The sequence below is a fragment of the Lissotriton vulgaris genome, chromosome 1_1 (assembly GCF_964263255.1).
Source record: "Lissotriton vulgaris chromosome 1_1, aLisVul1.2, whole genome shotgun sequence".
NCBI lineage: Eukaryota > Metazoa > Chordata > Amphibia > Caudata > Salamandridae > Lissotriton > Lissotriton vulgaris.
Window position 1 is genome coordinate 1,977,239,762 of NC_141685.1, and position 15,457 is coordinate 1,977,255,218.

Here is a 15,457-nt window from a genome sequence, read left to right on the forward strand (position 1 = left end):
CGAGCCAAGGAGTCTAGTTCTTGTTAGATTTAAGGTGACAATGCTGGACGAAGTTTATTGCCTAAACATGAGAGGAGACGCTTGGAATTTGAGTCTTGTTTTGAAATGACCATTCACAAGACCAAGAAAGGTTACGTATATAGTCGTAAAGAGTAAAGTTCTGATAAGGTGATAGATTTTGCTCCGAAAGTGTCAAAAGTAATGTTAATGAAGTCACCAACAAGAAGACGAAGATGGCGTCTAAGGAGAAAGGTCAACTTAACGGACGACGCAAAGAGACGAAGCCATGGAAAGAGCCAGAAAATGACATCATGGGGGAAAGTCCGTGGTGGGCGTCGAAGGGGCGTTCCACCCACACTGTGATTGTGTATTTTAGGGACAGCACCCCGGGGAGAAGATAGCGAATTGCTCAGAGCGAAGGAGAGGAAGCGCAGATGACTTGAACAGATGCGCTGAGAGAGATCAGAGCGCAAGGGAGCAGTAGGCCGAGGACCCTTAGAGAGCGGATGGGTAGGCAGAGAGGGTACTGCTTCTTAAACTTAAGTTACCTTTAGAGGCTAAGAGAGTTTGAACTTCTTAGGGAGTCAAACTGCTGACACCTTTTTAGGGTACTAGAAACTTGCGAAGTAGGGATGTCACTTAGTATAGAGTAGGGACAGATTTAACTTGTATTTCTTTCCTTTTGTAGATGACGCAACAGAACCACATCATATCTAAGCTTTTTAATTTGTTGATTCTGGAACTGACTTTAATTGTATTCGTTTGTAGACTGAGGTTCTTTAGGGAATTTATGTTCCTTCTAGTTCCTGTATATTTGCTGAATTTTATCCTGAGAGGATTGTATTTGCAACTTTTCTTAATTTTATATTAAAACTTTTAAACTTCATCAGTTGTAAGTGGTTCTTCAGAGTTGCGTCAGTTTATGGGATTTATCTAACCTATGCAGGGGTTGTCTTTTACTCAATGACAGATAACAACCGATCCAAAATTGACGAATGAGATAAGTTATCAAATTGATCATAAAAGATATTAAAATCTCATTCCCCGCATATATATATTCATAAGCAAAAAGCTCCTGCTGCAACCCTTCGTCTTTGTGGGAGTGGCTCGAGCCGGCGGAGCAGCCGGAAATCAATATTCAAGCGTATCGGCGTTCCTCACGAGCACTCGGGTAAAGGACAACACAACAATCCACATAGTATCCAAGACGATAGATTTATTCCTTCATAAATCTCGTGACGCGTTTCGCACTTCACAGAGTGCTTGATCACACAACTTGCACCAAGTTATACACATTATTTATGTTCACTACAAATTAATAAACATCAACGACGGACTGGTGATGTCAGTAGGTTCTGCAAGCGTAATTAGCTTGGTTGCCATGTTGGAATGGTGAAAACCTCTTGTTACATTGTGTTTATGCAGCGATTATTTTACTGTTATCAACACCCTGGTGAATACATCTTGATTACAATCCCAACAATAATATTATACATTTCATATGTCAATATTTCTATGTTCAAAAGTATATACTGAACATATATTTTAGAAAGCGTGTGGATTGGTCGCACTCTAAGAGGGTTATGGCAATGAGAAGGTTCTTGCCTACCGTGTTTCTAGTGATCAGTGTTGTGGGAAAGGGGGACAACCGGGTTAGGTCGTCTGCTGAGACTCCTCCCAATTACGCGTCATACCACAGCGGTAGTCATGGTTACGCGAGACTGTCACTGCTCTACCCGTAACGAGTGTGCGAGGGATACTTACACTCAAGTACAGGGTCGAGAATATAATGATGGGTTGTTACTCTTGTTAGTGAGACAAGGAGATTAGGAATCCTAATATATACTCCACAACCCTGTATGTGAAAGGGCTGCGTGTGCTTCTAGTAAACAATCCTGATTAGTGGAAGGGATCAAGAACCTAAAGGGAAACTATCCAAGATCAATTCTAGACAGCCCAAACTGACACAGTATACTAATGTTGGGTGTTCTGGGGAGGGCATAGCACTTGATGCACTGATCAGCAGTGGTAAAGTGTCCAGAGTCATAAAACCAACAAAAACAGGTCGAACAAAATACAGGAGGAAGGCAAAAAGTTTAGGGATGACCCTGCAAAAAGGGCCAAGTCCAACAATTCAAAATAAAGCTTGCTCAGAAGCCGCACTCACGTCGAGGTGAGATAGCAGAACAAAACTGTCACTTTCCAGACTGGCTTCTCGCTTAACACATTTCGAGTTCACGCTCTTGATCACAGGTAGGGGCGCAATACGGGCCCCGTAGGCCCCTACGGTGTGGTTGGGCCCCAAGCTTCAGTGGCCCCCTCAGCACTGCACTCTGGCCAGAGAGCTCCTGATTGAGCCTGGAGGGGGCCCCTCTTCGTACCATGCAGGGGGGCCCTCAATTTTCGTTTTGCCAGTGATCACAGGCTGCTACTAAACATTCAAACAAACAGCTCCTAGGGCCACCAATTAATTAATATCATCTCTTTTAATTGGTCTCACAGATAGTATAGTATTGTGCTGCATCATGGAACTGGTAGTATAACCCCAGTAGGTGATGAATGTCCAGAAAGTTCCATCGCCCAGCATGGGCTACAGTTTTGTTTTTACAATCCATAAATGTCCAGTCGACGTTCCGTTGCTTTGCGGTAAAATACATTAACCTAAACTTTATTTTCTAACATTAGGTACGTTTAAACCATTCTAAGACATCAAGGTTGTAAGGCAACAAACATTCACTCAGAATGTATTCGATTCTGTATGGGCACTCAATCAATCAATCAGGGTTGGTAAAGTGCAGCTATTCATCCGCAAGGGTCTCAAGGCGCTGGAGGGATGTTGGGGGGGAGGAGCGGCTCCGTTAAGTGCTGGGTTTACTGGAACCTCTTCATCTCTCCAAATACTTCACTGACTAGCACGGGTATGAGGTAACTGAATATATAAGAAAGGGAGGAAAAACAACTTTTGCATTGCTGCACATTTATGAAAATGCGAATTTTAGAAATTGAAGAGGTGCAGCAACTGAACGGGCAATGGTCCTATATTTGAAAACTAGCCCAAGAATAGAGGAGCAGGGCATCAGAAAACAGATGTACACTGTAGCTTACCTTCACTAGAATCAGCATGTTTTCTCGACAATAAATAGCTATTCTTTTTCAGTGTGCCAGCAAAGTTAATGGAGGGCGACACGGCAGCACCAGGGACTATCCGGATGATGTGCTGCGGTTCTCGAGGAGCCATCCACTGATGTATGAGCCTGTAAAGCCCGTACATAAGAGGCCTGTTCTCGTGAAGACAGATGGGAACTACAACGTGAAGCAAATAGCCGTGGACCGAGTGGAAGCAGAAGACGGGCCCTATGATGTGCTGTTTATTGGAACAGGTGAAGCATTTGCTCATTTTTTGTTTTCTTTTGCAGATTTATATAACGCGAACTCGACTCAAAGCTATTGGAGCGCTATGCACGAGCACCAGTTACATTACATGAGGACACATTCATTTATTTTGAAGGCGCGGTAGTTTAAACTATTTAATCTTAGGAAGAGGCTCGAACCTGCCTCCCCAGCTCCAAAGTCGGCAGCTCTAGCTGTGAGGCCACATCCTCTACTACCTACTAGAACTACCTGGTCACCATCTGAGAGAATACGGCAGGGGTTTATGTCGCGTGGCTAATATCCGCAGCTGTGAATCAATGCAGATGCAAAGTCCATCTGTCTGTCTCTCTACCTATCTCGAACTGTGGGACTACACAACCACTCTCTTAAATGTAGCATAGAAATGTTACTAAAAGCGTGCAGTGTAAATAACTCCAATCTGTTATATAAGTAGACAAGGGAACAATACACGTTATATCTATCACTGTATCTACAAAATGATAGCTTCTGAAAAACAGTTTCGAGGCAGAGAAATCGTTCATTCGTTCAAAAGATTACTAAGTGCAGCAAAGTACTGACGACAGAAAACCCTTAGCCACATATTCCCTAAGGCAATTTGTGCAGAAGAGAAATGTGAAGGCCAGAAATAGCACAGCAGGTTGTCTGAAAGTTCCAAAGGGACAATGTTTTTGCATGGTTAGCACACAGTTAGAGTGGAGTTCAGATCAAAGGTGCTATAGAGGTTTTTCTACGCGTTGCACGATCTTGTTGATCATGTTTGAGAATGACTTGGATTGGTGTTGCTTTTTGCTTTGACTTACTTTAACTAGTCTTTCCACGAGCCTGGTCCTGAGCTTTCCTCTTCTTTCCTTGCTAGACAGTGTTTTTTTGTTTGTTGTTCGCTTGTGTGGTTAACACCCCAACATTGGTAAAAGGTTTAGCTTGATTACACTGCTTCACTTACCTTCCCCTTATCCCTCAGATTTGTAAACAAGCAAAATGTGTAAGCACAAAAGACACACCAAAATGATGAGTAAGAAAGTGTTTTTAGTGAAGAAAGAGGAGAAGGGGAATCTGAACTTCGGCTGTCAGCAACAAAATGAAGAACAGGAGACTGAGAGGGTACACCTGGGCACCGGGAATTCTTTTTGTCTTTGACTTTATGTTCCCACTTAAGTTCAGCATTAGCTGTTTCAAAGGCACTTGTGTGAGCAGGACGTTTAGTCGCAAATTGCACACTGCTCCAGAAACATGACTATAGACATTGACGACTGTGCACCACAACCGCTCATATCACTTCCCATCCCAATTCCAGTTGGTGCAGGGTTCAGCTTTTATCCAATATGATGAGAAGGAACCGGATGTTCTGGGCATCCTGCCTTACATTGGAGCAGAACTCAAAAGCGTTTTCCAAAAACACCATAAAGGTGAGCATAGAACAGTACGCAACCATTGGCCGCAACCGCCATAGGCATTCAAAGAGTTTGATCTGGTCCAAGACTAGAAATGAGATGAGATGCAGCGGCACATGTCTTTGTTGTTCAACTGAGAGTTGGTCAGAATGTTCGACATCTACTAACCTATAGCATCAGGGCAAGGGCTATCGATGCTTTGTTAATCTATGCCAAGTGTGATTAAAAGCATGTGGTTGCAGTCTTTCACTTGTAACCTAGTTATCTAAGCATGCCTGGTGTAAGTCAGTTCTATATCTAAAAGAGTACAGTGTATGTCAGCAGTGTCTAGGCAAACACTCATCGCTCTGTACTTAACTTGTAGATAATGGCATCGTTCTTAAAGTGATCACGATCTACAACCAACAGACTGAAATAATGGAAGAGGTGATCCTTGAGGAACTACAACTATTCAAGGTAGATATGGCATCGAAAACCATTCTTTTGTAGAGCTGTAAATCTATTGATTATCCGTCACTGTTGTAAAAAGGTATCTGCCACTATTCCATGTGTGTCAAACAACAAATGTGTAAAAGTGAAAATGAATTTCCTTACGCTGAAAATACTGGATCCTAAATCTCCCTGCCTTGAATCATCTACACGTAAAATGTACTATTTATGTGTAAAATGTTTGTTTGCTTTTATTGTAATCTTTTATCATTACTGTTACATACTGACCACACTATCACGGATCACTGTGCAGCTTTCACAAAAGTGATTTTTCACTTGTTTGTCACAATTTATGTTACTTTGTGCAAAAGGACACTAACCTGCTCCTATACCTAAAGATCCTCTCATAACTACAAATGTCTATCAATCTTATCCCTAGCACACGTAATCAACAATGTATAAAGTTTTATTTGGCAAATAATGCTTTTTTTACGAACTTAAATTTCCACAAGTGAGCTGTTAAGGACTGGCCTTTCATCAATTCTTAAGAAATGTTGACATTTTAATTTTTGTATATACTTTCATGTCCTATAAAGTTGTCCAAAGACTACAAAAAATTACTGAAAGCATCACCCTGCTGGGGTAAAGGCTAGCAGAACAATAAAGAAGGCCTAATGCCTGCATTCCTACCTGGGGCTGAGCAACATTGACATGAAGTGGGAAAATGAAATATCTTGGAATCCAGCTTTTGTGGTGGTAATATTGAAAATCTTTAACTGTCACTGTATATTAAACAGTGCAATTTATATTTGGAAAAATATGCTATGCCTAAAAAATTTATTTTAAGAGAGACTTGTTGCTGAATTGCAAGCTTGTAATTTTTAACATTTTGGGAACACTTTCCGAGTGACCCAAATGTAGCTATGGTGTACCAGAGTGATGGAATCTTTGACTCCAGCTGGTATCCTAAGAATGCAAATACCAATAAAAACATTAAAAAAAGAAACATCCTCTAGAATGGGCAATAACATATGAACCCAGGAATACAGAGTATTTTTCAGCCGCGGTCCATGGAGGGAGTTTCGGTGAGGCTGAAAGGCGGGCGGGAGAGGGGCAGGGTGGGGGTGCTAAAAACCAGAATTTGGATAATTGGAGGTAAGTAAACAATTTAATTAATAAAACGAATTTCATAGCACGCGCTGCATCGCATTTTGCGATGCAGGGCGCGCTACGAAATTCGTTTTATTTATTGAATTATTTACTTACCTCCAATTATCCATTTTCGATTTTTAGCAACCCCCACCCTGCCCCTCCCCCGCCCGCCTTTCTGCCCCACCGAAACTCCCTCCACGGACCGTGGCTGGTATTTTTACGGGTCCATGTTTTCACATAAAAACCTCCTATTTGAAGCAGGGACTAAATATGTGAATAGGCTATTTACAAGACTGTGGTGCTGGCTGTTATGGCATGGGACAGCGAGATGGAAGAGCATGTGAGGAGATAGAGTGTACTACCACCTGATGCTACCTTTAGAGTACTGGCGAGACGCAGCAGCTGCCTGCAACTCCACTCGAAGACCTGACCTATCGCCTCTGGGCCTAAAGCGATCAGGTCTGGAGTATATGGGCAAGGTAGTTCCAGGCCCGGGGACACCAGTTAACTTAGAGTGGACTGGAGCAGTATCCATCCTCTAGATACTACTCTGGGCCACTCTTAATGGAGGCCTTAATTATTTATGTTCAACAAACTAGAAATTTCGAGAATGTTCTAAACCCCTAAGTAACTCTGAATAAAGGTAAAACTCAAATCCACCACTCGAAAGTGTACTGCATCATCAATATTGTTATCCTTATGATAATTAGCATTAAACGAAAATAAGAAAATAAAAATTTCAATAAATGTCAGTCAATTCCCAGGTACCTCTATTTAACACCATCTCTCTGAGTCAAAGTGTGTGTTCGGGCTTTGGAATACTCACTCTAGTTAATATTCTAGTGAATCTGGATTGAAAGATCCATGGGATGAGATCATCCTTCATAACAATTTAGTGAGCTATATGCAGTGAACCGCTAACTGTTTACGCGTGCTTCGCCTTCAGAAAGACATGCCCATTTCAGATGCTATAGTTATCAGTTCTTCACCATAGAGATCTTTACAGCTAGACCGGGGCTGAATGAGTAAGAGTTTGTAAAGATGTGAGAGCAGGTCCTGGAGGTACATGGTTTGTTGGGAGACTATTGATTGTTTTTCTTCTTCGGTGCATTTTCAGTTCATCTCATGCACAACCGGCAGATTCATCAAATTAGCAGCTTTATAGAATGACTTGTGCGCATGCTCAGAGGAGCTGTGCTTTTGACAGCCGTTCTGATGTCCCGTATTTAAGCACGGGCTTTAAGTGGGGGAAAAAACTGGGGGGTGCTCTAAAAGGGGCGGGGCAAACATCAATGGGGTGTGGCCTATCTAAGTAGGGGCACGGTCTAAATAAAATAACTAGTGTAGCAGTACCCCCTGCTCTGACAAGCCGTCAGCTCTAGGACTCCTCAGAGCCCCCCTCCCCCCTCTGTGTGGCAGCCCAGGCTGAGACAGCTTCCCGGGTGCACACAAAGCTGCACCCGAGTACTTCACAGGTCTTTAAAAGACCATTTGCACGTTAATGATTCTTTGTCGTTTTTTCACCCCGTCTTAGAACCCCTGCATCTCCACACTTCCTCCTACTGTGCCCACGGGCGTTTTGTTCAACAGTGCAAATGCTCCCTCCTCCCCTTCGTCGCCCCGTGGGTATGCCAGTGGGTGTTGTCGCCAGGACACTGAATAGGCTCCACTGTGGCTTTCACACTGGCTGTAAACACGTCGAGAGGCTTGTGGTGTTCAAACAACTGGGCGATGCTGCAGGCCAATGTCGCAGCGAACAAAATCAGCCTGCTGTTCTCACACTTGCAAAATAGGGCTGTCACATCCTCGTTATGATGCGGTCATACAAAATGTCCTTCTGTGCAAACATGTTTGTATTATTTCACGTCTAACTTTTGTTTGACTGGACTTTTACAAGCAAGTTTCCCATAATCAGAAGTAAAGAAGAGATATCAAAATGTAGGCAGTTTCTCACACGAAGTGGTTTAAGCTGCTAAATGAACCCACTTGAGTTACCATTGAACGACACAATGGTGTGATGAAAGCACACTACCAAGGAGTAGTGGGCACTCTAGTTGCGCCTCTGATCGAGCTGGTGTGAAGAAGCCAGGGGTACTGGGAGCGCATTAGCTTGATTTGCTGAAGCAGTGCGCAAACATGCTCACCTGAAACACCAACAAAACCGGGACGTCTGGTCACCCTACCTTTGATCTTTGAGGCCACAAAATAGAGACCCTAGAGACCCCTTTCGAGGCCCCCCAAAAAAACTGGGGGTGCTCAGACCCCTCTCCCCCCACTTAAAGCCCTGTTTAAGCACAAATACGCGACTTCAGTGGGTAAAGTAAAAAAAAATACATCTGCCAGCTTCTGAGGCAGATGGCTCCTGGTAAGTGTATAGATATTATTTGTGGTACAGAATCTTAGAACCTGAATTTAAACATTTTCAGTTTGTAAAACCTCACAGGGTTTTGTGAAATCGCTGGCCCAATTGGTTGTTAGATAGGTTAGTGAGTTTATTTTAATTTTACAGATATTCGTGAGCAGCTTCTAGTTAGCACTTCACATTTCTGTGCATGATCTAATTAATACCAGAGTTACACTATAGTGGCACCTACTACGCATATCACTGTCTGAGTTGGATATAACATCAAAACAAGAATCTTTTTTTATTAAAAATGCATTGCACATTTCATTGTATTCAAACTGTACCTTTTCCCCCCCATTCAATGTTCTTCAGTTGCTGGGGCCATAAGAACCGTGAAGTGGGTGTTTCCAATGGGGTGACAAGAATAGAATCATTAATTTGAGACATAAATGTCTTTTTTCTGATTGGTTTCACAACTAGATTCATTTTCTTATCCCAACTGATATGATATTTTCAAAAAAACATCGTTCATCCTGGTTGCAAGTGAGATGAATGGCAAATCACGAACGTATACCATATTATTTTGAAAAAAAAGGAAATGATCAGACGTTGCTGTTGTTATCTATCCAAAACAGATGTTAAATATATGTCACTTATTAATAGTGTAGTATATTTTAAAATTGGCATGTGAGCCATGTGTTAGGACACCTTTGTGTTGACGAACCATTGTGTTGTGAACATGGCTCAGTGGGCGGTACTGGCTAGTTTGTTTTTTGCTGCGAATGTCTATAGTGTATATTACTTCAAGCAATGCACCACAATGAGTATTTAAATGTAGTGTGTCCACTGTCGGCTGAATATCATCCGTCACACCTTCGAGATAGCTGAACCTTAGATCATCTTCCTCTCGGTTAAGAAATGATTTCTGTTGTTGCGTTTGTGCTGCAAGGGTTGTATTGCTCTGTTAGTCCAGTAATTATGTCTGTTCTCCCACATTTCTTTTATAGGCTCCAGTTCCCATCATTTCTATGGAAATTTCAATGAAAAGAGTAAGTATCTATTATTTCAATAGTATCCACCTGTGTAGCCGGAGAATTATTGAAATTAATTGACCTGTTAAAAAAGTGAATGTCCGCCTCCCATGGTAACTGGATTAGAATTGTTCTAAAGTGATTGCTGCAATGTTTAATTCGTTTCTCTTCATCACTTTTGAGCATTGCACATGTGTATGTCTTATCAAATATGTATTAAGGTATATTGACAATTATCCTGAGCTCTCTCCCACTTACCCTTCAATAGACATTCATCGGTGCAGGCTGCAATGGTGGCTGTGGTCTTGGTGGTCAGGGGTAGCTTGTGCACACAGGCTGATCAAACATTGACAAAGCATCCCTACTGTCAGGAATATCTCCAGACATGCTTAAAGGTAGAAACGTTGCTTGATTAAATAAAAAAATAGCTCATCCAAACTTCAGTCCATGTGACCATCAGGGCATGACCTACACGGGTAAAGGGGATTGAAACAAAATAGCCTTATAATCACAGGAACGCACATATAACATTCAATATCCACGCATATTGTAAAACGGCTTGGGTATCTACAGTATTGAGTTCACTATACCATAAGTTATAAACCTGGCAGACTATAGACAACTTTGTGAATCAGCATCTTTAAATTTATATTAGGCAATATAATTGGCGTTGTCCTCTTTAAGATACAGTAGTTGGACTTTGCCTCATTGTACATTCATGGATCATTAGCAGTATTACTTGCAAGATTGCAGATTTTTTTCTGATCTGTGCATAAAAAATGCTACTGTCACATTTATAAAAGCGTTGCAAGGATGACGTTCCTGTGCTCCACTATGCAATTCCAATTTTAGGGAAACGGCGGCAGAGAAGTCTTGCTAGGTGTAATTTTTCTCCAGTGTGACCATAGCTTTGCTCATATCTTCCATAGCATAGTCTTTCTTCACATTTGGATTAGATTGTGCTGCATATTCAAGATAATGCACCCTCAAGTTTGATATTATGTTTCTATTATCTCAAACACAGTTTATACCAAAAAATATTTTTTGTGATGTTTACTGTTTCCATCGTACCTGCCCTGCTCATGGAGGCATCTCAGACACATTTCAGGTGTACAGCAGTGTCGATGTGATGTTTTTACAAAAGGCACCCCTTTCATTGACCTTTTCTAGTGACATATTTTCTTCATGTATTCCTCTTAGCAACAGCTGTACATTGGGTCCGAGTCTGGTGTAACCCAAGTAAAGCTTCATCAGTGCCACATCTACGGCTCTGCCTGTGCGGACTGCTGCCTGGCTAGAGACCCGTACTGTGCCTGGGATGGTGTGTCCTGCTCCCGCTACTATCCATCTGGAATGCAGTCCAAAAGGTAAAAACAAGTACTGTTTATTCGTTTAAGGATTCAATTGCACGAAAGCCTTTCTTTTAATGCAAGAAACAAACTTGTGGGCATATTCGCAAGAACTTCGTTAAAATCATCCTGCACATCTAACCGGGCTTCTATTGAACTTCTATAATGCATATTAGCAAACGCAATATCGCCTTTTTATTGCATGTTTCCTGCCGCAAAAACGGCGATAATTTTAACAAGGTTTTTGCTAATATGCTCTGGGTGTTTTGTCAACAGATTACACCTCCCTCCAGCTCCATTCCAATATTTAAAAAGAGAATTGCCTGGTGGCCTCTTCCTTTCCCAGGCCGCTCAGGAACTGCCAGATCCCGTCCCAATTTTGAGATAAGGCACTGCCGTGCATCCTGCCACCTACCCACACAATCCTCTGCCTCCCATCCCAAAGCCCCGCTCAACCCTCGCCCATTGAGAATGGAGGGCTGGCACCTCATTGGCTCTTCAGTGCTGCCTGCATTTCCATATTAGCGGAGATCTGCAGAGACTTGTGCCTGTCTGGAGAGAATATGGTTGATGGCACAATAGTACCAAACAAAACAGGTGATGGACAGAATGTGGATCAATGTCACACATTCACCCCAGTCCAAAGATCTGGGCCCAAATCCATCATTTTTTTGCACTCCACACCACCCTGAGTTAGACAATGGCGATATGCAAATCAGCTCTGGCCCTGTGCCCCATGGGAACAGTCCAGTCCGAACTACTAAAGCCATGTCCTTCCCAGAACGGAATCAAGCATCCGAGGACCGGACCGGTTTCGAGGTAACACCTCTCATCAGCCCGGCTAGCTTGACTCCAGTGGTGTGGAGTGCCTGGGACCCACGTCTGAGCATCCCCAGCGCACTTATGGCGGCAATTGCAAACAAAACAGGTGATGGACAGAATGTGGATCAATGTCACACATTCACCCCAGTCCAAATATCTGGGCCCAAATCCATCGTTTTTTTGCACTCCACACCACCCTGAGTTAGACAATGGCGATATGCAAATCAGCTCTGACCCTGTGCCCCAGGAAAAAAACAAAAACGAATTTCGTTGCCCACACTGCATCACATTTGGCGATGCAGAGTGGGCAACGAAATTCGTTTTATTTTTTTCGATACTTACCTCTAATGGTATTTTACATCCCCCCACCCTGACCCTCCCCTGCCTGACGTCACCGCCCCAGTGTAACGCCCGGCACGGCCGTGCCTGTATACAGGTTGCAAATGCTACGTGTTAGAGACAGACTTGTCTTAATTAAAATACGATACCAAAAAGGAATATCCTCAAGGGTAATTTGTTGTATGAAAGAGCAATGCCTCAGGAGCCTTTGAAACGAGGGGTACAAGTGCGTTTATTAGCACTATGCACCAGGGTACTGCCTCGCACAAACGTCTCCTCCTCACTGCTCCGTAGATCTACGGAGCCGCGAGGAGGAGACGTAGATCTATGGAGCCACGAGGAGGAGACGTAGATCTAAGGAGCCGTGAGTCAGTGGTAAAAATATCAATGAAAATGTCACATGCCTCTTTGGCCTACCTTAGTCATGCCAATAAGCTTATAAGGTGGATAATATGTGATAAACATGTTGATAACAACCATTGCCATTCTTAGGAAGTGTAAAAGGGGGTAATCCTTTAGGACTCAGGCACTCCGCTTCATCAAAATAAAAGTTACTCCTGACTGATACCTTAAACAAAACAATCAGCCAAACAGGTGGACACAAAGGTGGATCTTCCTGGGAAATCAATATGAAAGGATAAGCTGAAAGCAGACATCAATGTTTGCTTCCGTATATGGGCAAAGAAGTATTCATATATACTATGTGTGAAAAGCTCTCATTGTGGGCATTGAAGTTCTGGCCATTTAGTTCTGGTGATTCTGACACACACACACTTTTTATGAAAAAAGCATAAGTCTGTATGCACAAACGTGTAAAACGATCTGCGAAATAGCCAAGAATTTGCTGGTATGCCATCTACAACAAAATCTAATAATGAAACAGAGTATGGAGCGATTCGGTGACATACACATAACTATCACTATATTTATAAAGAAAAAAAAACATGAGGGTTTAATGTAAACTTTAGTCTGCAATTTACAATACAGACTCATAACATTAAAATTACAGTGGTAATTTGAAGGCAATCCCTGTTCAGAACTTGTTAGAAATATGGCTGCTTTAAGGCAAATGAACAACATAATATACACTATAGGCTAACTGAAAAGGAGAAATTACATTATTTCACCTTTAAAATTTTGAGGACTTTGGTGAAATCGATGACATACTCGAGAAACCCGGCACAAATATGCATTGGCAGAGCACATAGACCTCACCTATGAGAGCTATTGGCTATGTCAATATTTCGCAGGCATGCTGTACAGCAAGGCTAAAAGTATTTTAAAAAGTGCTGTGATGTGAGCAGCAGTAGCTGCATCATAGCGTTTTTTTCGTTCGACCCTACACAACGCTTGTGGTGTCGCTTAGCGTTTCATTTGTGTATGTCAGTGTCCTTTCAACATCCTTGCTTGCTAATGGGCAATTCTTCCTCTTTGCTCCTCCTGTTTTTTGTTTCCTCTAACAGGGTCCTGGCCAGGTACTGTATCCTTAAGATTTAGGTGTTTATGTATTCCTTTTGCACGTGTGTCACTGCCTCAGCGCGGTGCCTGCTTCATATCCTTCGTGGTTTATCTTTTTTTGTGTGTGTTCCTCATGCTCAGCGCAGCACGTGCTACACATATGCTGCGCTTTATCTTTTTTCACCAGCTATCCCACGTCGCGCAGTTTGTTTTCTTTTACATTTTTCTTTCCGTTGAAGCAGGAGGCATTGTCACTCTTCCCACTCCCCCTAACTAAGAGGTCCATTAGGATGGCGGACGGACAAAGTCCGTCCGCCATCATGCCTCAGGATGGAACCGTCCGCCACAGATGCGGAGGTCCCGTCCGTGGAATTAGGATGCACGCGCCACAGTGGCGGGTACATTCCGCATTTTTAACATTGCGGCGGGCCGTGCTAAAAGCACCTCCCGCCGCAGTGTTAAAAATGCATGTTGTGCATTTCAAAGCACAACATGACAGTCACCGCGCGGTGCCTGCCATGTTGTATTTTGAAACACAGGGGGGTACTGTAGGTACCCTCCATGTGCACCCCCCATACCCCTCTAAACCCCAGAGGCCCGCAACGGGCCCCCAAAGCAAGGACAGTATGCCTTTTTGTGCCGCCACGGAAATGCATAGCCCCCAGCACATCCTAATATGGCTGGCGGTGTCTGATAGACACTGCCACCATATTAGAGCTTTTCCGCCTCGGTCACCTTGCGACTGCGGCGGAAAAGTGGCGAACGGTCTTCCAGTCTGCCACGGTCAGTCCGCCATTGTAATAACATTACAAAGGCGGGGGAAAATAGGTAGCGGACGGACAAGGATGGCGGACGGATCGCCACCGCCTGCATGGCGGTGGCGATCCGTCCGCCATCCTAATTGACCCCTTAGCTTGGTGCGCCTTTCTTATTTTCTGCATCAGCCTGCTTTTGTAGGCATAGGAATATTATGTGATTTGCACAATATCACAGGATGTTGAAGCATCCGTTGAACTCTTTCTCTGCCCATTCAGGCCCTTGCCCTCTGTGACGCAGTCCAGTGTCACCTCAATGGTGCACGCCCTCCCTAATCCGCTTATCTCAGATGAAGGACGATGCTGAGTGACCCTCGCCGAAGCATGTCTACGATGTCAGCCATATTGGAACAGGTCTCCTTGTAAACAACAAAGAGATTTTACTTGTCGGCAAAGGCATGTCTGAAGTAGCTTTAAAATTAGGTATTTAGGTATGGATAGAACGCTATGAAAGTAAGGATATTAACTGATTACACTTCAACAATTTATATACAAAACACTATTTTCTACTTTAAGTACATAAAAACATTTTCTAAACTGCACAGCTATAAAAAGCACATTTGATAAACAATTGAAATGTTCCTTGCTTTCTGTACACTTTGGTTTTGTGCAGTGGGAAAGGAATCAGTTGTAAGATAGTGGGCGAGTGCCGTCAGCCGAGGGGTTGGGGCTCTAAATCAATCTTGGCACCAGTCCATCGTCGCTCTCTCCTTTCCATAACCCGCCGCTCTCCCTGCATCACCAGGGGCTCCCTGTCAGATAGCACGAAGCCCTGGACCACCTCCACAGGACCATCAAGTTTCTCTTCAGGGGGCTGGCAAAGTAAGGCAAGCCTGGGACAGCCGTGGGGGGCATGACACCCACGGCTGGTGTAGGGTGTCTTCATGACACAGTACCCTGCACCCCAAGGTACTATCCCCTGCCCATCAACATT

General features: G+C 43.3%; 1 protein-coding gene across 1 annotated transcript in view; it reads left to right on the forward strand.

Moving 5' to 3' along the window:
* The window catches only part of SEMA3E (semaphorin 3E), a 648,430-nt gene that overhangs the window by 575,369 nt on the left and 57,604 nt on the right, over positions 1 to 15,457 (forward strand). The window contains exons 11-14 of the mRNA XM_086919774.1: positions 3,158 to 3,380; positions 5,149 to 5,240; positions 9,717 to 9,758; positions 10,941 to 11,107. Of these exons, the coding sequence (XP_086775900.1) occupies positions 3,158 to 3,380; positions 5,149 to 5,240; positions 9,717 to 9,758; positions 10,941 to 11,107 (524 nt within the window). The remainder of the gene's footprint in view (positions 1 to 3,157; positions 3,381 to 5,148; positions 5,241 to 9,716; positions 9,759 to 10,940; positions 11,108 to 15,457) is intronic.